This window comes from Eptatretus burgeri, chromosome 10 (genome assembly GCF_056783735.1).
Source record: "Eptatretus burgeri isolate ZD-2024b chromosome 10, Ebu_testis_v1, whole genome shotgun sequence".
Classification (NCBI taxonomy): Eukaryota; Metazoa; Chordata; class Myxini; order Myxiniformes; family Myxinidae; genus Eptatretus; species Eptatretus burgeri.
This window is the reverse complement of record NC_140970.1, coordinates 62,486,342-62,509,168: the sequence shown is the minus strand read 5'-3', so window position 1 is coordinate 62,509,168 and position 22,827 is coordinate 62,486,342. Positions and strand designations below refer to the sequence as shown.

General features: G+C 40.1%; 1 protein-coding gene across 5 annotated transcripts in view; it reads right to left on the bottom strand.

The window, feature by feature from the left end:
- PDE2A (phosphodiesterase 2A) overlaps nucleotides 1-22,827 on the bottom strand; it is a 314,549-nt gene that overhangs the window by 100,982 nt on the left and 190,740 nt on the right. For all 5 annotated transcript variants that reach the window (XM_085898655.1, XM_085898657.1, XM_085898656.1 and 2 more), the window contains 2 exons: nucleotides 19,922-20,052; nucleotides 17,745-17,856 (listed from right to left, as the gene is read on the bottom strand). In XM_085898655.1, coding sequence (XP_085754781.1) covers nucleotides 17,745-17,856; nucleotides 19,922-20,052 — 243 coding nt within the window. The remainder of the gene's footprint in view (nucleotides 1-17,744; nucleotides 17,857-19,921; nucleotides 20,053-22,827) is intronic.

The window sequence follows — 22,827 nt, the reverse complement described above, 5'->3', positions numbered from 1 at the left end:
TATTATTCACAACTTGTCCCAACATTATGAGAAGGGGTTGCCATTTTGGAATTTCACTGAAAATCCCATATTTTGACAATTATTGCATGGCACATTGTTAGGCATTTACAGAATATCAGTAGTAGCATTTTCATAAAGACATTATTCATGACAAATGAGAGCATGATCAATTTATGAGAACAACCAAATATGTTTTAAGCGACATGGTTTTCATATATGACAACATAACAATCTAGCAAACAAGCAACCACACAGATATCTTTTAGAGAACATAGCGTTTGTTTTGTATAGTCTGGGTAAAGCTTCCTGTGCTCTTCCACACACTGTAGCAATGCTTGACGTTGTTTCTCATCATTGCACATATGAATAAAGTCAGACACGAGCTTAATTCCTCTTTCAGCTCGATCATTTACGACACGCAAAGAATTAGCACTTTCGCAAAATTTCCTGTAACGAGCGAACTTGTCCCACATAGCCACAGAAGCCCTGACCATTGGTCAGTCAAGGTTTATCTGCAAGTACACAAAGAATAAAAAAATATATTTCATTAGATATACACAAAATATACGATTTTCACTGAATTTCCAAAATGGCAACCCCTTCTCAAAATGTCGGGACAAGTTTGTGAATAATACTTACGGGTACTTACTATCATAATGGTGTCTACTGAAGTGCATTCGGCAATCTAAACAGAGAAATATATATTTTTAAATATTCAAAAATCAATATTATTTCCAAAAATATGGATTTTTCCTTAAATTTCAAAATGGCGGCCCACGGTCAAAAAAGGTGGGAAAATTTTCGAACGTTGGTCGATCACCTAACTTCACTAGTAAAATCGATAGGCGCATAGAGCTTCATTCCAGCAACTACTTTTGCAAAAGTGGTACACCATACCTAGTGTACCAAAAGTGGTACACGAGGCATTGATATCAACATCATATTCAAGTTTCATCCAAATCGGATCACATCCCACAAAGTTGTGCTCTGGACAGACAGACAGACATACATACAGACACACAGACACAGCGAATTATAGTGGTCACTGGCTGGCGCTCGTGAACCAAAAGAGAAATAACCCATGTAGGCTAGCACAAGGATGAAGGAGTAGGCCGCCAGGGAGCTGTTCGTGTAAAAGATGGTGGCGACCGGATGGAACCCCTTTGGAATCCGGCCAGTCCCAAGAGAGGACCTGCAGTCCGATGGTCCTAAAAATGTCAGAAGAGGAGAGACCTAGATGTTGTGTATGTGAGTGGCACCGTTTTCTCCAGTACCAAACTCAAGGCAAGATCAGGGATCCGAACTGGAAGAGCTGCAGCAAGAGTTCGAGCAAGCACAGCATTCAATGCAGCCTGCCCCCAGTTGGCCACAATCCAGGCCTCACAGTAGGCCCCAATGCAAACCTAGCAGTAGACCCCAACATAGTCCAGAAGGTAGAGATACTGCAATAAGGGCTCGACCAAACACAACCTTCAGATAAAGATACTGCAGATGAAAACTCCAACCCCCAAAAAGGCACTCAGCAATGAGCCCTCCTCAAAACTGCCACTTTCTCCTTTTTGCATCAATTTCCTGGTTCCCTTCCTACCCCACAGCCAATCACAGGCTTTATAACCGTGGGCTGAACCATTTGGTCTAACTCAGTGTGGGGGAGGGGGGGAGGGGGAGGGGTTGAAAGAGGAAGAAGAGAAAAGATTGAGAAAAGGAAAGGTCATAGACCGTAACACCTTCCCCCCTTTAAAGAAGAAAACTTTACCCCAAGCAAAGTTTTCTTTTACAAAGGCAGATTAGTTCCAACATAGCATAAACGGTGCAGCAAACAAACAGCTCCATCTCATTGACATTGCATTTACTGGCATCAGGGCTGATGTACATGTGCATGAAATTATCTTGAGCTTGAGATAGAGCATGTGCCATGACATTATCTTAACCCAAAATATGCACAATTTTCAAGAGGTATGGTTGTACCAAAAGCCACCCCCCCCCCCGCCCACCCTCTCAATCGGAAAAGGCGTTGATTAGTCATCTTGAATTCCTCCAGAAAAAACCAGAGGATTGTGGTCAGTACATACCGTAACATCGTTTGAGCCATTCGTTACATAGATTTCAAAATGCTACAGAGCCAAAATCAGACTCAAGGCCTCTTTCTCGGTCGTAAAATAGGCCTTTTGATGTTTGTTCAGTTTTTTGGAGAAGTAACTTACTGGCTTTTAAATACGCAATGAATCATCCTGAAAGAGTACCACTCTAACACCAACATCGCTTGAGTCTATCGCCAATTTGAACAGCTTACCAAAAAATGGGAGCGGCCAACACTGGCTCATTGGCCAGAATAGCTTTCAATTTGTCAAAAGCCTTTTGCAGGATTCAGACCACACAAATTTTGCATTTTTCATAAGCAAGTTGGTTCGGAGTACCACAGGCGAGCTGTAATTCACACAGAATTTCCTGTAGAACCCGGACATATCACAACACCGAAGCAATTCTCGCTTATTGGTGGGGACAGGGAAATTAACAATCGCTTCGGTCTTGGCCTGTCGAGGTGATATTTGACCCTCACCAACATGACCTTGGTAGGTCACTCAAGCTTTGACAAATTCACTTTTCTTGAGGATTACAAGTTTGGTATCGGTAAGTCGAACAAATAGTTCTCGGAGATGTCTCAAATGGTCTTGCTATGTATCACTACAAAGTATGACATCATCGAGGTAAGCTACACAATTCGTAAAACCCATAGTAACCCAGTTCATTAACCTTTGGTAGGTAGCAGGTGCATTTTTTTCATCACAAAAGGCCTTACTTTACATTGATATAAACCATCCGGAGTCACAAAGGCAGAGACTTCTTTTGTCTGGTCAGTCAGAGGTACTTGCCAATAACCTTAAAGCAAGTCTATTTTGCTAACATAAGCAGCCTTACCTACCCTGTCTATGCAATCTTCGATTCTCGGGATGGGATACGAATCAGTGCGGGTTAACGCATTCGCCTTCCGATAGTCTATACAGAATCTTGCGGAACCATCGGGTTTTGATACGAGTACAATGGGTTTTACAAGTACAAAAGTACAAAAGTACAAAAGTGACCATAAAAGATAGGGTCTAGCTGCTCTGACTGTGTTCAATGATGTCATGCTCAAGCATATAATGTACCTCTTCATGAACCTTAGCTCACTTGTCAGGATTTAGCTGATATGGGTGTTGTTTGATTTGTCTAGCATTCCTTTGCTCATCATGGGAAGCCAATGAGGTGCACCCTGGCTCATTAGAACATAGATGGGCATACTCCCTAACTAGAGCAATAACATGAGATTGTTTATCGTCAGGTAAATGAGCTAATTTGGAGTCCGGATGTGTCAACACCTCCGAGTTCGATCGTTTAGCCCCTTAGGGTTCCCTCTCAGGTTCTTATAGAGCAACGCTGCCTGATTCACTGCAGTCAGTATCTTGATGGTTTATATGACCTACCAGATTAACTAGCCCCACTGGGTGGCCAAGGTCGGCATCACGCTCATAGTACTGTTTAAGCATGTTTCCATCTGTCATGGGTCCCTACCACGTAGTTCACATCACTCAGCTTCCTTTCGACCAAGTAGGGTCCGCCAAACTTTGCCAATAGTGGCTCCCTAGACAGAGGTAGTAAAACTAGCACTTTGTCTCCAGGTATAAAATTATGAGCTGTCACAATCTGGTCAAAACACGCTTTCATTACTCGCTAATATACTTTCAGATGTTCTTTGGCGACATTGCAGGCGTGGGCAAGTCTTTCCCTGAAAGTACATACATAGTCTAGAAGGTTGGGGTTCTCAGTTTCTTCGAGGAATCTCTCTTTTACTATTTTAAGAATGCCCCGAACCTCATGACTAAAATGTCAGATGTCAGAATGTCAGAATGTCAGAAGATGTCCTAAAAATGTCAGAAGAAGAGAGACCCAGACGTTGTGTATGTGAGCAGCACTGTATCCTCCAGTACCAAACTCAAGGCAAGATCATGGATCTGAAATGGAGGAGCTACAGTAAGAGTTTGAGCACGTACAGCATTCAATGCAGCCCGCCCCCAGTCGGCTCCAATGCAAGCACCAACAGTCAGCTTCAGGCAGGCTCCAACAGTAGGCCCCAACAATAAACCAGGTCCTAATTTTTGTTTTTACACACACACATATATATATATATATATATATATATATATATATATATATATATATATATATATATATATATATATATATATATATATATTCATGTGTAATATCTATCTGCCTTCGGAAACTGGCTTATGAGATCACAGTAAATGTAATAACATGAAACGTAAGAAAGTTTTTGTGATCTTGTAGATTCCTGATCATTTACCACTGCATTATGTAACCAATAATACTATCACATTATGTGACCAAAAATGTAATCGGAATATTATGGCTTACCTTTTAAGCAATCGGTTTCTTCCTAGTTTTGCTGGAAGAAAAGTCCTGTATTATGTCATCAAAGTCAGTTTGTTGCACCAGTTCTGATTCAACTGCCATCAAAGACAAGGCATTCAAATGCTTTTGATGCATTGTTGATTAGAGCTCACTTTTAATCCTTACCATCTTTGAAAACGTACATTCTCCTTTACAATTTCATCGGCTCCACAACGTACTCTCTAACAGCTCGGTCAGGAAAATTCTCAGAGCAACGTACACATTAGGGAATGTTGATTGAAGGTCGTTCTGCCTTACAACTTTCATCAATTGGGCAGGAGATTTGTCAGGCTCATCCTGAACAAAGAATTTAAACTGTACGAGTTCATCAGGAAAGTTTTGTTCAAAGTCATTGGGGTAAACTGCAGCAAGTTCAGAGGCTCGCTTTTGAATGTCAGTGATGTCCAACAAGGTGTTTTCAAACAGTACTCCAAAGCGAACATTCAGCAGTCTCGAGACATCCAGTTGGTGATTAAGACAAGCTTGTAACTGGTCGATTACAACACTGAAAGTCTCGATTCGAAATTTGTGGCTTCCCTCAAGTAAAATAGCAGGTTCTCCAGATTCATCTGCGAACATTTTACGTTTTCTGGTTCGAGTTAGATCATGTTGATATTTTTGTGAAGCATAACTTATAGCAGGAGCAGAATTTTCAAAATGTTGAAATTGATCTCGAAGGGAAGCCACAAATAATTCAAGTGTTTGCAATAACTGAACTGCTATCTTCAGGTCAATGTCACTCTTCTAAAACTGCAAGCTGGTCATTTTAAACTACTGAAGGACAGTGTCCCAAAACTGTGCCATAAAGGCCATTTCCAAATGCTCCATTATGCTCTGAAGTTAAGCCACTTCCAAATCGCATGTCATGTGATTGGTTCATATCTTTTGACAGGTTTTCCAGGGCTTGCCTAATTGTGTTATAGTTTGACAAAGAGCTCTTGCAGAATCCGTGTGGCTGCTCCATCATGTGTCTGATGGAGATTTGAGTGTCAAAATTGAGTGGCTTTCATCACTACGACAAACATGTTTCCAGTGATATGTAGATGCTACGCAGAAAGCATACGGTGATAACAGGAACCAGAAGAAATGAATTGCATTTGGACAGCTGTTGTTAATACTGTTAACTCCCACTTCATTCAACGAATGTGCAGCGCAAGGAACACAGTGAATAAGTGGGTTTAGTCGATTTAGATGTGCCTGCAGACGATTGTGTCATGCTGACATAGTGCTGGCATTGTCATATGATTGTCCATGACAATTAGATATGTTTAAATTCAAGTTGCTTATTATTTTAAGTACAGAATCAGAAAGGCTTGCACCTATATGACTCTCTAGTAGCTCAAAACCAATAAATCGCTCAACAATTTCCCCTTATGAATTGACAAATCTGAATATAAAAGTCAGCTGAACAACATGTGATAAATCTGGTATTGAATCTACAACAACTGAAAAATATTTGGCTTGTTGAAGTTCTAAAGCCATTTCTTATTTATTTTCTGCCCCATCAAATCAATGAATTCTTCACAGGTAGTTGACGACATACAAGTACTGCCTTTATCCTTCTGCCCAAATTTAGTAATGTGATCTGCCAAAAAAGAAACAAGTTGAGCAATCAACTCCAAAATCCCTAAATAGTTGCCATTATGTGATGAACCTAGCAGCTCATCGTGGCCTCAGATAGCAAGGTCATGCTCACTTAAGAACTTCACAGCTACAATACACTTAAGCACTTCTCTCCAATATTGAAGAACTCTGCCTGAAACTGCCGAGCTGGAGCTGCTTCAACAGTACCTGTTATCTTCGTACGCTGCAACTGTGCCAGCGTACAACTTTGGTGATCCAAGCTTTTCTCAGGTTCAGAAGCTCATTCGGAGTGATTCCAATTACTGATTCGTCTTTAATCAATAGTAATAAATGTCAGTGTGTGCATGTGTGTGTTTGTGCTTGTGTGTGTGTGTGTGTGTGTGTTTCATAACTCTAAAACCATGAAACCTAGCGGTCTGAAACTTTCCATGCATACTTCATGAGGTCCAAGGTGGTGCATGAATGGAAACTGGGTGTTTGGGTAAATTTAAACACTTCTTTTGAAGATAATTTAGGGGATGCTCATCACAAAAATAACAAAATAAGTCTTACCAAAATGGTGAGTCGCCATCTTGGTCAGCCCTCTGTCACATCACTGGGTTCTTAAGCCACCATTTTGTTTGACCTGCTCAAAAATGCCTTGCCTTGGAACCACAATCAGCTCTCATAGACTAATTAAAGTACATATTTAATCAAAATCTGCCTTAAGATTTAAGGATCAGATATTGTGGACTAAATAACTGTCATAATCTGGGGTGAAATATGAATATTTAAAGAAATTACCAATTCTTACAAGCCGGAAGGTGACAAGAGATTCGCGAGGATTGAAGCGCTGGATACGATGCTTTTCATTCTGACTGATCCACTGACGAAGATTCATTGCCAAGACGCATTGGTTCACATACAATTGTTCCTCTGCCTGGCAAGATTTTTCCTATTGCGTATTTTGCCAACTGGCACTCCTCATAAAAAATGACGGTAAATAGACACCCTATTTTTGAAGGACTACCATTTGAAAAATAATCGGTTTGCTGGTTTGTGCTGTGGAGCCTCACGTTGCAGACACACACACACGCACGCACGCACGCACGCACGCACGCACGCACGCACGCACGCACGCACGCACACACGCACGCACGCACGCACGCACACACACACACACACACACACACACACACACACACACGGAAAACCTGATAAACTTCTCTCAATGCTCTTGTTTGACCACATCTCCTGAGCCACACAATATTTTTCATAAGCCACGACCACTTTCTGACGCCACTCCCACTTTAAATAATAAATAATTGGAGCTGGTGTGTGGGTCGTGGAATCGTTTACGGTAAATAAATAAATAAATTGGAGGCGGTGTGGGTGGGGAATCGTTTACGGGAAATAAATAAATAATTGGAGGTGGTGTGTGGGTGGTGGAATCATTTTCGGTAAATAAATAAATTATCGGTTTGCTGGTTTGTGCTGTGGAGCCTCGCGTTGCACGCACACACACACACACACACACACACACACACACACACACACACACACACACACACACACACCCCGATAAACTTTTCTCAATGCTCTTGTTTGACCACACCTCCTGAGCCACACATATTTTTCATAAGCCACGCCCACTTTTCATCAACCACGTCTGCTTTCCCTAAGCTCCGCCCATTTTCCTAAGCCCCTCATAAAAAATGACGGTGAATCGACACCAGATTTTTGAAGGACTACCATTTGAAAAATAAAACCTCAATCAAAAATTGCTCGAGTAAAATTTTCTAAATATCTTGAAGTGTTTAATTCCGAAGTCTCGCTTCTCTACATTCAAAACTGAAGGACAAGTATTGAAAATACTGTACGTGGTTTTCCGGCCGCTGCACAGCAACGGGTGGTTACTAGGCAACGAAATTCAAATGCGCACATTCCTAACAAATACTGCACATGTCGGCAAAGTTTCATTGAAATTAGTTTGCTGGTTCGTGCTGTGGAGCCTCGCGTTGCAGACACACACACACACACACACACACACACACACACACACACACACACACACACACACACACACACACACACACACACACACACACACACACACACACACACACACACACAAACACACACACACACACACACACACACACACACACACAAAACCCGACAATAAGGGATATCTTGCATATATAGCGAATCCAATAACTAAGCGTATTCATGTATTTACTTTAAGCAAGCAAGGCTGTGATCACTCCTTCTCCATATTTACAAATTGCCAAAGGATTAAACGTAATTTTTATGCCTCCGCTGACGAAGTCGCCAGAGAAATTATGTTTTCGGGTTGTCCGTCCATCCATCCATCCATCCATCCATCCATCCATCCGTCCGTGCTAATTAAGCCCGCCACAGAATGTGGAAGGTGGTTATGTTTTCATCCCTGTCTGTTGGGTCGTCAAAATAGGTGACTTTTATTGTCAGTAATTCTATCTGTTTGTTTGGATGTTTGTTTGTTTGTCATCAGCATAATTGGTAGTAAACGTGGGCGGATTTTAACCAAACTCGGGTGGTAGGTACATCTTATGACCTTGTGCTTTGGAAATTGTGATGGTTGCTAGGGATGCTTTGGTTCCCCAGCAACAACCGAAAAACCTTCAAAATCCGTACCGTTCACGCGAAATCAATTCCGAAAGCCATTATCCCACGTAGGGTTATGAAATTTGGCACGAATGATCTACAGGTGATGCTCTATCGAATATATTCTGGTTTTGTGATATATGGAATACTTTACCCGCAGCGCGCCCCCTACAATTAGGGTATGCGTGAAAATTGGCGAAAATTGAAGGCCCCCTAGCGACCAGGTGAGTGCATCGATACGAATGAAACTTTGCAGGTTCATGGTACTCAATGAGTACTGCAACTTTGGCTCAGGACATATTGACCGATTTCGCTTAGATCAGGGGTCAAAGGTCAATTAGTGCAAAAAATCAATAGTATGCGAGAGCTGGAGGTGCCTTCGCGCCAAATGCTACTCCTCCGAGGGTTATGGTCGGATGGTCATGAAAATTCATACTAATCGTCTGGAATACATTGTACACAAACGATCAAGCTGGATTTTCGATTTAGATCTTTGTTCACCCACAGCACCCCCTCGAACTTTGGGGATTTCTGATCTCAAACCGCATTTTCGGTACTTTTCATTCAAATGGATACCGAGTAGTTATCAGTAGATGGAACTGGATGAGATTTGATATGCATAATCTTAAGGTGATTCCCTATCCGCTATATGACATCCATTTTGCTCTATATCTTATAGTTTCCATGCTCGGCGACCCATCACCGCCTACCGGCTTGTCTTTTTGTGTGTAAGATATCTCAAAAAGTTGTGAACGGATTTGAAATGAAATTTGGTGGGCAGGTTGATTGTGCAACAAGGAAGAACTGATTCAATTTTGATGAAGATCTGAATCCAGATGCGGATCCGATAATTTTTAAGGTGATTCTTCACCATTGAGAGATTAGGTGAAAAATGATATAGCACAATATCTCAAAACTTGAGGACGGATTCGGACGAAACTTGGTGGACAGGTTGGGTGTGTGACAAGGACAAATTGTTTCGATTTTTGTGAAGATCTGAATCCAGTTCCGGATTCAAGAATCTTTTCAGTGATTCTTCACCATTGAGAGATTGGGCTAAAACGATATACAGCACAATATCTCAAAAGTTGTGGACGGATTCGGACCAAACTTGGAAGACAGGTTGGGTGTGTGACAAGGATGAATTGATTCTATTTTGGTGAAGATCTGGGCCCGGTTGCTCAAAGCATCGTTAAATTTAATGATCGATTAGGCTTAATCGATCATTAAATTCCTTAACGATAGATTAGCATATGACAGGATTTAACAGTGTTGCTCAAAGGTTAAGAGGAATTTAATCGATCATTAAAGTTAACGATAGCTTTGAGCAACAGCATTAAACCTATTGTTAATTTAGCGATAGGTTTAATCGATCGTTAGGCTAATGATAGGTTTAACGATGCTTTGAGCAATCGGGCCCTGATCCGGATCTGGGCACGAGAATTGTTTTTAATGTCTAAAGTAATTCTTTACCATTGAGAGATGGGACCTAAAATGACATGTTGCATGATTTTTCACAAATGTATTGGACCTGATATGTTCTACTGGATCTGGGATTGTGTGGCAGAGGAATGCGCTCTACCGAGTGCCCTTCTAGTTTTCTCTTTCTCTGCAACCGCTTTTCCGATGGACACAAAATTTTCACCATAGGTGTGACTGCTCTTGAGGAATGTATTCATGGTAATTATGATGACAAATGTCACGTAGTGTGGCAGCCATCTTGGAAAAAAGGAAAAACTTTGCACCTCTGTATTTCTGAAAAAAATTGAAACTTGGCTCATGCTCATGCTCATGCCAAGTACTCTCCATGAGAAATGTGTGATTTTTTTGATGATGTCATAATTGCATGTCGAAGGATTCATCCGAATAGTATGAAATTTTTTGAAGGTCATCTTAGGCTAAATTGGATGGGGGGGGGGGAATTGATGACGTCATCGGTTGTGTGGTTTCACAGCCATGTTTTTTTTAAACATAAAAACCTTCAAAATCTTCTCTGAAATGGCTGAACAGATTGAGGCAAAACTTTACAGCTATGATCACCCGTTCATGAAGAACAAAAAGTTCTCCACTTGTGACGTCTTGGGTCACATGGTTTGACAGCTTCGATTTTTTTGAAGAATAAAACTTTAAAATTTTACTGCTCCAAAATGGCTTGATAGATCGAGAGGAAACTTCACCAACATATTCCCCAAACCTTGGAGATACCAGGGCGTTCACGAATAATTAATAGGTCACATGGTCTGGCAGCCATATTGGATTGAATAAAAATCTTGTAAAAACTATTTCTCTTGAACCGTTTCATCAGTCGACATGAAACTTCACAATTATCATCCAGTAATCTTGGGGAATATATGCTTTAAATTTCAACCTGCTCTGATGCATGGCATGGTCAGGTAGCCAGAATTATTAAATATTTTGAATCTCAGTTCAGGGATTTAAATCAAACTTTCTACAAGTACGTATAATGTTTTAATAATGTGGGTGGAGGCATATCTGGGAATGTTGAGACATCGACGTGTACCCTTCTAGTTTTTAATATGAAATAGGCAAAGCCGAGAAACGAATGAAACACGGTAGATTAAAGTTTCTTCTACCTCATTTTGGTCCTGGTATCAGCTCGAGCATGCGTTAAAGCAAACTAATTTTTTTATCTCCAGTTTGTTATCCTTGTTGTCATTATTTGTTTCTAGTCTACAGAAGTTTCGTTCGTTCAGTAAAGTATCAGGAAATGAAAATTGCTTTTCCTTTTATTTTGCCGAATGGACCCAAACATGGTGCCTTGGACAGTTTCTTCTTCTTAATTTTGGTTCCAGTATCGGCTTGAGCGTGCTTTAAACACAATTTTTATCTTCCAAACATTCATCGTGACCAGTCGAGTTGGGGACATGTATTGCAACGGAATTCTTGCCCTTGCTATTATTTGTTTTGTCATGATACTCTTAAAAGTTTTATTTGTAATGTAGGAGTAATGTGTTAAATTGGTGGTTATTGATATTGCAAATGCTGTGAGTTATAAAATTAAAAAAGAGCATATTTAAATGCAGATATTATTATTGTTGTTATTATTGTTATTATTATTATTATTATGAAGATGCTCCCTTCCCCTTTTTTCAGAAAATGAGATGCAATCAGGTAGCGATACTTTGTGTGCATGAGAAATCAACCCTCCTACACCTCAATGTGAAGTTTTACCTGACACTGACAGGTAGTAGGAGGAATTATCCAAAATGATGTTTTCCAGTGAAACATTGTAAACAAAGAGCTGTAATTGAGTTATTGGTGGCAGAGAATCAATCAGTGGATGAAATTCACAAATGTCTCAAGAAGGTCTCCAGTGATGACACAGTGGATTGAAGTACCGTCGGCCACTGGGTAAAGAAGGTAAAGACATCAGAGGAAGGAAAAATCTTCCTTTCTGACCAGCCATGCAGCGATCGGCCAGCCACAGACATGACACCAGACATCATGCAATGTATGGATGACATGAAGTAGCGGGATCGACGCAGCACTTCAAGAAAACTATTACAGGATTTGAAAATCAGTACAGTCAGTGTGAGTAGCATAATTATCGACAGTTTGGGGTATTCAAAGGTTTGTGAGAAATTGGTGCCTCGACAACTGATACCCGTACACAAGAATCGGAGAAAGGACATTTGCTCTGAGTTGCTTGGAAAATTGGAGGCAGAGTGAGGAGGGGCGTTTTTATCATGCATCGTCACAGGTGTTGAAACATGGATTCATCTCTCTGAACTGGAGGTAAAGCGACAATCTCGAGAGTGGCACACCAGAACTCCCCACAGAAAAACAAGTTTAAAGTTGTTCCTTCTTCAGGCAGTGGTAGCTACCATCTTCTGGGATATGAAAGGAGTTATCCTGGTTGACATCAAGCCTAAACGACAGATAATAAACTCAGAGGCCTACGTCGAAGCCCCGAAGAAAATGAAGGTTCATTTGCGCGGAGTCTGACCTGACATGGACAAGACGTATTGCTGCATCAGGATGATGCACCTCCCCACACAAGCTTGCGGACCAGAGAGACCATCACCAAACTGGAGTGGTTGCTACTGAAACCTCCACCATACAGCCCGATGTAGTGCCATCAAATTATCATATTTTAGGAGCACTAAAGGATGCCTCATGTGGACGAAAATTTGATAGTGATAACGGTGTCATGTGTCAAGTGAAGAAATGGCTCCAGCAACAAGAAGAACAATTTTACGGACAGGAAATGCTTGCACTTGTTTCCCGATGGTGTAAAGCCATTGATAAGGATGGAGATTTTGAAGAACATGAGGGTATATTGTCAGATTATGTATTAACATTTTGGTGATGTTTCATGCCCTTGCATTAAAATTCGGCTGAGAATAAAATATTGGGGTATTACTCTTTTGGAACAACCCTGGTATCAAAATTCCTCTTTCGAGGTGTCCTCAAACATACTTCAAAGATGAATACAGAGCCTAAGCATTAAATATGACCGAGTGTAGTTAATGTTTTCATATCAACAAATCTTCTTTCATAGAAAATGAGAGACTTGACTTTTAATGAGTGGCATTTTGTAATTCGACGATGCTGATGAATCGGACGCTTCATCAAATGATTTGATAATTTATGGAGAATGCAATGAGGAACTCGTTCAATTTTTTCATCATTCAAAATAAATCTGAATAGTAAATATCTGGATTTTTTTTGTTTACATAGTGAAGGCTCGTGTAAGAGGTAGAACACAGAATGGGTCAGCACGCAACATAACAAACGGAACAGCAGAAAGAGAAGGGGGGGAATGCCAACAGCAGGGAGGAGGGATAAAATAGACAGAGGCAGACAAGGGATGCAGGTAAGAATGATGGGTAAAGGAGAATGCAAGGGGTGGACTGGATGGATACAGTCGCAAAATTTTGGGAGGGGGTTTAATAGGCGTCGAAAAGATAATGGTTTTTAATCGGGAATGATCTGAGATAGTGGTGAACAGCCATCTTGAAGACCTGGAGGGAAGAATGTGATTGAAGAGAATGTGGAAGTTGATGAGACAGGTGGGGAAAAAGGAGGAACGAATGAGTGGAGGTGAGCAGTGATTCTGGATTTTGAGAGTTTCATCAGAAGGGAGTTGCAGTCTACTATTAGTTGTTGTTGTTGTTGTTGTTGTTGTTGCTGCATGTTTATCACAACTGATAAAAGTATCCTTTGTCACTCATGTGAGCACTTGGAACTGGTAAATCCACAGTTTGTTCAGATCAAGGTCTCATTATCACCCAATTCATTACCCAACTCTGTCTCTTTATGTCTTGTATTCAGGATATCAATGTTCAGCCACTTATCCAGTCTAGATTTTAAAATTAACATTCAAAATTAAAGTGTAAAATCAATGCGCATTCTTCGAAAATCAAAAGGAAGAAACCGGCACAAATCTAAACTTGCTTCATGCATCCAGTACACTACAACCACGAGATGGTGCTATAAACAAGAAGGAAGAATGTATAACACAAAGGAATACACAAGAACTGCTTTGGTATGGCATGGAGGATTGTTCATGCATGTACAACTTGCAGACTGCTCATAAATCACAAGTGGTACATGAATCACAGTTTGGTCACTGCAGGATTAAATCTTCACTAACAGTGCCAAAATAGGTCTAATTTACCCAGGACACACACACACACACACACACACACACACACACACACACACACACACACACACACACACACACACACACACACACACACACACACACACACACACACACACACACACACACACACACACACACACGCACACGATTGGTCATTCTGACTGGCTCACTGCTGCTTTTATCAAAACTAGCACATAAGACCCCATCGCTTTGCTCATGGGATTACCAATCTTTGCTGCGATGGCTAATCTATAGAGCAAGAACAACAAAGGATTTCTGGAACATCCTGTCCTCCATGCAGGAATGACCAGTTTTGCCATGTGTGCCCATGTATACCCATGCACAAACCGACCTTTATTATTATTATTATTATTATTATTATTATTATTATTATTACTTACGAAATCTAAAGATTTCATAAGTATATTGATGACTTCCGTCATCTGTTTGTGTGTTTGTTTGTGTGTGCGTTTGTGTGTGTATTTGTTTGTTTGTAGGCACGATAACTCGAGAACAGAAGAAGCTGCTAATGTCAAATTACACCACGTGATTCAGGAGGGTGATGGTTAGTGCTGATTAGATTTTGGTCAAAATCGGTCAAAGATCAAGGTCACAGTGAGGTCAAACATTCGATTTTTGATGGTTTGGTGCAGAATCATCATAGAAACTTCTGGTTTGCGTCGCTACCTTCTCTAGAGGCAGCTTTTATTAGACAAGGTCAGAGGTCAAGTTGACGATTTCGTAAGTACCAGTCTATGACTGCTTGTTTGTTTGTTTTTTTTTGCATCACAAACCTTCCCGGGAGTTCCCTGAATCCACCGTCATTGGATTCATTGAAATCCATTAATCCACTCTCAAGTTATAACGTGACAAATAGACAAACAGACAAGGCTCCATTTAAAATATAGATTCCACAACAAACTAAGCAGATTTCAGGAAGTGCATAGCAAATGTACAATTCACATTTCAGCGTTTTTGATTTGCATTCTTAAGTTAAAAAGCCAAAGCTTTTTGCTTTAAAAAAAACAAACAAAAAAAAACATTCAGTGGATTAATGGTTAAGACGTTTCTGCTCTGAGTTTGGGAGGTTGGGGATTCGAATCCCAAATGAGTCATACCAAATAATTTTATGTTGTCATGTGCTGCTTTGTTTGTTGACGCTGAGTATTTAAAAAGATGGAGCACAGACAACAACAACAACAACCATCGGTTGGCAACATTGTGCAGGCTTTGATGAGCTTCCAGGTTTCCTCCTGCATTTAAGTGTTTAAAGGAAATGATTTTATTATTATATCATTATTATTATTATTATTATTACTTGGCAATTTTTTTATATTTTTTGACAAGTATGTTGATCGCCTCCGCTTGATTTTGTTTGTTTGTGTGTGTGTATTTGTGTGTGTCCGCTCGCCTCCAGCCCAAACCGTTCAACCGACCGTTCTGAAATTTCCAGAGATTAATGTCACCAACACTGCGACGGTTCCGCATTGAAATTTCGTAAAATTCGGTCGACCAAAAAGGTCCACATAGGCCAAAAGGCCAATTTGAGCCAAATTTTCTAAAATCTTCCAATTTCATCCGATTGACTTGAAATTTGAACAGGATTTGCATATCAGGGCAGTGAATTCAACCACCTATTACTTTTGAGGTTAGCTTGGTCAAAAGGTCAACATATGCCATAAGGTCAACCCAAATAGGCCAAATTTTGAAATTGTTTCTAAAATTGTCAATTTTCATCCGATTGACTTGAAATTTGAAGAGGTTATATATGTTAGGTCACTGAATTCAAGCACCAATTATTTTGGAGGTCTACATCGGCCAAAAGGTCAACATAGGCCGAATTTATAAAATTGCCAATTTTCATCAGATTCACTTGAAATTTGAAGACAATTTGCATATGAGGTCGATGAACTCAATCACCTATTCATTTTGAGGTCAACATCGACCAAAAGGTCAAAATAGGTCAAATTTCTGAAATCCTCAATTTTCATCCAATTGACTTGAAATTTGAAAAGGATTTGCAAATTAGGCAGCTGAATTTAACCAACTATAATTTTTGAGGTCAACATAGGCCAAATTTCTAAAATCCTCAATTTTAATTCAATTAACTTGAAATATGAAGAGCATTTGCAAATCAGGTCACTGAATTAATCCACCTATTAATTTTGAGGTAAACATAGGCCAAAAGGTCAAAATAGGCCAAAAGGCTAATTTGGGACAAATTTTCTAAAATCCTTAATTTTCATATGATTGGCTTGAAATTTGAAGAGTATTTTCATGTCAGGTCGCTGAATTCAACTACCAATTAATTTTAATGTCAAAAGCTCAACACAGGCCTAATTTCTAAAATTGATAGATAAGGCCAAAAACTATATATATCTCACAATGTCTCAAAAAGTTGTGGACGAGTTATGACAAAACAAGGTGGATGAGTTGAATAGGTGACAAGAACAAGCGGATTGTATTTTGGTTTCGACACAGCCCATCAGTGGGATACGAAATGTGAACCGTTCCACCTGGCAGAGGTATGCGCATCCCGAGTGCCATTCTACTTTGTGCTGTTTTGCCAAGTTGTCACTCTGAGTGATTTTTCATTATTATTGTTATTATTATTTATTATTATTATTTACTAATATTAATATTATTATTATTATCGAACAACCAGGAGGAGAGAAGAATAAATGAAACCCGTAAATGACATGAGAACATAAAGCGCTTTGGCAAATACTTGTAACTATAAACCAAAAGGGCCCACAGTTGACCTCGGCCTGAACATCGAACTTAGAGATGCAACAAGTGAGACATACAATTTGGTACTCAGGAAGAGCTATTTAAAAAGAGATTTGGCAGATTAACTAGATACATCTTCAATGTGGTCAACAAAGGAAGGTAATCAGCAAGTTTAATCAAAATTTCAACCTTCATACTCAAGTAATAGCAACTATGACTGTTTTTGACTTTTTGACACCACAAATACCCACCTAAAATTATGTTGGGGGATGTCACACAAACCCGATAATGGCCACCATAAGGAAGGTTTTTGCAGCGTTTCATGAAAATCCCATCAATGGCTTTGGAGGAGTTGAGTAATGTTAATGAGAGTAAAAGGAAGGATGATGCACCATGAAGATAAGATATCGTTTTATGTCCACTAGAGAGAGGCCAGCTGGACATTCCGGGTGTGCTCAATTAAAAAGAGCAGCAGAATTAGATGAAAAATGCGATTTACCATGTATGATAAAACAAGTGTCATTCTCAATTTTAACTTCCTGCCAAATTCCATATCAGATAAACAAATCAGGCAGCATGTGTATTTATATAGCAGCACTCGTGAATGTAGAAGTGATATAATGTAGATATCGTTTTTTTCATAATCTTAAACATGTACACAAAACCCAAAGTGATCCGATGCAAAATCATTTTTGGATTTCTGGAAGTGTTTGTAGCTGACCTGGCATTCTAATTTCAGTTTTTGCTCCTTCTGGAATGCCAGTGTGCTCGTGAGGACGGTGGATGTATAGCAGAAACAATGTTGAATCATTTTCTCATCCTCTTGAGAGAAGCTGAAAAATATAAACAACACAGCGGAATATCTCAGTTGGTAGTCTGCTCACAACTAAGGCATCTAATCTAGGTTCGATTCCTGAAGTAGTTAGACTTGATAATGAGGGGTACTGTGTATTTGAGCTTTGTGTACTTAAGGCCCAATGGGGATATAAAACCAGTTGCCTTGTCTGCTGCATTAGGTCGTGCGAAGCTAGAAATGTCGCTGTATCATTCCAAAACAATACGCCATCACGTGTGGGTCCTCTGGCCAAACACCTGCAGTAGCTCATGGAGTATTTGGATGTGGATATGGTATAAACATCATGGATCAAATAGACTTCACCTCTGCCTGACGCACGTTACATAACGAAGCATTCTTTTTACCATTACGCATCGATTTAAAATGAATAATTAATCAATTCACTTTCTACATTTCATATCAGAATGGCTTCGAGCCAACCCATTTCACTAGATAACTTGGAATATCAAAATGCGTAATTTTCAATGCTGGAGTGAGTGAATCACCAGCAAAATGGATCTCGCTCTGTCTCTGTCTCTCTCCCTCTCTAAGCATTGTTGTTGTTCGAACTGCTAAAAATATAGATTTACTTTTCCAAGAAATGGTTACATTTCAGGTACCAAACTAGTGCATTTGCTAAACTTTTACTGACATGGTAGTATAAACAATGGATTGTAGACTCCATAATGAATCTTGAATACCAATGTGGTGGATGTGAGTCTCTCAGCCTTCAGTTTGATGATACGATGCAGCGACTCTCCCCCTCCCCGAAGGGGGGCACTCCCCCCTCCCCCACCCCTGACCTCATCAGGAGATCTAAAGATGGAATTCTCGTCAAATAAAAAAGATATCTACATCATTTGAAAGCTTAAAATGAAATCTGAGTGATGATATTTTTGCTCGTGCTCCCATAAGAAATGGTAGAATCGTACTGCATTGGTTTGTAATAAATGCACATAATGCACGTATACACTCCAATTACCGCACCTCACACCCAAATTGTGCATCATGTTAAAATGTCTGCAACATTTCCTGGTTGGATTGGGCAAGTATTTATATGATGCAGCACATACGTTGGCGCAGAAAGGCGTTTTGAACATTGCAGCACCACATTATGTCTCCGGCTTGTCAATTTGTCGATGATCTATTTGTTTCCTCTGAAATTGTGTCTCTGTTTGTATTAAAAAAAAGAATACATCAAAGGGGAAGCATTAAAAGGGTTTAAATAGTGCACATTCGTATCATAAATATTTATTTAATGAGAGTTTAGTTTTTAAATGTGAAATTTGCTTTGAAAGGTGATGAACTCTCTCCAGGCTCTGTTCACTGCTTGAGCAGCAGGTTTGGCACAGATTTATTTATTTTTTACCAGTTTTGTGATTGTGTGAATGGCATCACTAATCAAAAACCTACAAGTTTTGTCCTGCCTTGGCTACAAAATACTGTACTGTATTGTACTGTACAGTATTTCATCATCGCAGTTCAAGGAGCAGTACAGTTGCTCATTATAATCAAGTTGCTATTATTAATGCCACTCGATTTTCATATGCTTCTTCCCCTGCTCTTTTACTTCCTGCTTCAAATTATTTGTTTTGACTTGTTAAGCACAAATCTTAATATCAAACCGAGCACAAACTGAACAATCTCATGCCTCTGCTCCACTACACTTGTTCCTTACCAATTAGAGTCAAGCTCAGAGACTTCTTGCTGTGTACACACCTGTCAATGTGCCCAGCTGGTACCTCCTGTATCGACATTTGAAGCCAGGAAAAGGATTTGACTACACTGCAGGCATTCGTTGCCTGACATTTCACGATATGTTGCTCACTGTGACACTAATTGGGATCACGTGTGGGTTCGCAGCAGGTCAATACCCTCCAGGACTAAGATAGCGTCACGGGGATCCGTAGCGCAGGATGTGTGCTGGCGAGGGCAGTTCGCTTGGCGCAAACCCTCCGTTGGACTTTTGGTTCTGGCATGTTCGAAATGTGAGCTGACAACAAAAAGGATCGGAGGATGAAGTCAATTTCAGGGTCATCTGGTTCGCCCAGGTCGTGCCCCACCTTTGTCCATGCAGCTTGTTGAAGGCGCAAGCGAGGGCGACCACCTGCCCGGTTGCCCGGCTCAGCACCGGCACGCACAGCATGGAATGCACTGGAAAATCCAGTTGACTGCTCAGCATCTGCTGCACATCCTGCCACAGCCATTAATATAATTTCATATGCTTTGCTCTCCATAAGAATAACAAACAAACAACTTTAAGATAAATGAAGTCAGTGTTGCAAGCAAAATTTAAATGACAGAAACTTGATTCGATCAGAGAAATGTGACAACCCCTTACAAAAGCCAAAGTATCCTTTTTAGTGCAACTTCCTCTGCCACGTTCTGGCCAAAGAAATATTTCATAGGAATGTGTGACAAATTTTACACCGAGAACCAGCAGAAGTGTCAAAGCTTAACACAAATGAGTATCAGGTAAAATGTACAGGGAAATGCAGGAAACTTGAACTTGCTAATGGATAAGTTTATCACAAGAGAGCTTATTATATTTACATATTATATAACTTGCAATAATTTAGAATCGGTGGTCATGTAATTAGCCATAAACATACTTTAAAGAGTGCCTGATGCTTGTGGAAGAGCTTGTTCACCTATTACATGAAGGACACTTGAATAGATAAACCACAATATGGATGGAATAATGGGCATTAAACGTTTTCAAATCGTCAGTGGGGAATAAGGGGAGCTGTGCTTGGAATAGATCTACTTTTTTTTTCCAATGAAAAGAGATGAACTTGGAGGTTGAAAGAAAAAGCAGAAATTATATAAAGGAGTTGTCGAAAGTTGACAGACTTGCATCGACAGATATAATTCTGCTGCTATAGGAATAATGCGACAATATATAAACTATACAAGTTTGGAGACGGCGATGGTTCACGATCAATGTACACGGTTCACCTTTTATATTTTTTGACCTTCGAGGGGATGCCACGGGCAAACTGGCGGGAATCGGGAAAAACGTAAATGATGAAAGTTGTAGTACTCGAAGAGCACTACTTGCATACCAACTTTCATTCGAAACAGTTGAAAAGCCGAGGAGCTCGATGCCCTATTTATTGATTTTTTTGACATTTTCTAAGTTCGTGAACTTGTGACCTTGACCTTGGGACGAAAATGAAAAATCGAGCTCCGTGGGGCTATGCAGGTGCCATTGGGCTAACCAAATACAGAAACCACTGCCAGATTCGACAAACACCCTCGGAGAAGATGCAACTTGAAACCGGCTACCCCCTAAAAACACATGTTTTTTGGGTGTGGCTCCACCCATAATGGGCGCACCACGCCCATTTTCAGGAAAACACAACTAGATCATGATATAAACCTCCCACCCAAATTTTATCAGGATCAGATCAAAACCCACGGAGCTATGTTCTGGACAGGCAGACAGACAGACAAGCCGGTAGGCGGACATGGGTAGGCGATCAAGTCGAATTTAGTTGTTTTTCAGCCGTTAATAGCCAACAAAAGCGTCTATAGCAACGGTTCTTTCTCACACATAACTAGGACATACCATGAACCTACCATACCAGTTTCATGTATATCTGACTCATAGTCTCTGAGATATAATGAACTTCGTTTTTTTTTTTTTTTTCGACCAGGGTTCATTCAAAGTCTATCTTCTCTGACAGTTTTCATATGATTCGGCTGGAAATTTTGACAATATGGCTGAATGTACTGCTCACAATCACTCATGGCCCGATTTTTGATTTTCGAAAAAATTAATTTTTTATGATTTTTCAAAAATTTCAAAGTCCCGTTGCTAGGCAACAGTGGTGTCCATAGCAACGGTTCTCATTTACACACAACTAGGTCATGGTATGAACCTACCAACCAAGTTTCATCGAAATCGCCATTGTATTAACGGAGCACTGGACCGAACAGACATACATACAGACAGACAGACAGACAGACAGACAGACAGACAAACATATCGACGGAAATACTGATAATAAGGGTAGATTGGATTGATGACCCAACAGACAGACAGACAGACACACACTCATCACAAATACAGTGGTCACTTACTGAATCGTGAACCAATAAGGGCACTTGGTAGAGTACATACCTCCACCACGCAATGCCTGATCCATGACAATATAGCTGGCCCACTACATGTTTGAAATATCATGCTAAACAGTACTAAATCGTTTTTGGCACTACCAATGGTGAAGAATCACTTTAAAAATCAAATAATTCTCGTATCCAGATTCAGATTCGGATCGACACCAAAATCGAATAAAGTTGTCCTTGTGACACACCCAACAAGTCCACAAAGATTCATCCAAATCCGTCCACAACTCTTTGAGAAATCGTGCTCGATATCATTTTCGCCCGATCTCTCAATGGTGAAAAATCACATAAGAAAATAAATAATTCTCGTATCCAGATTCGGATCTTCACCAAAATCAAAACATTTTATCCTTGCAACATACCCAACATGTCCACCAAGTTTCGTCTGAATCTATCAACAACTTTTTGAGATATCATGCTATATATCATTTTTAGCCCTATCTCTCAATGGTGAAGAATCACTTAAAAAATTCTGGTAGTCGGATTTGGATCCGGATCTGGATCTTCACCAAAATCCAATCAGTTTGTCATTGTCAAACACTCAACCTGTCCACAAAATTTCAACCGGATCCGTCCCCAACTTTTTGAGATATCCTGTAAACAAACAGACAAACAGACAGGAAGGGGTGAAAACATGACCTCCTTCACCTTCGGTGGCAGAGGTAATAATCCAGATATGACATTCGATTCGATTCTGAGTCACAGCATCTCAATCTATTTGCTCAGATGAAACTCCAACAAAAGGGCCAACCCACTAGATTTCAATGAATACTTTGTGATAAATGCTCATCTCAAAAGATTAAAATCTGGATCTTTCTCTTTCCCAATTAGTTAAAAC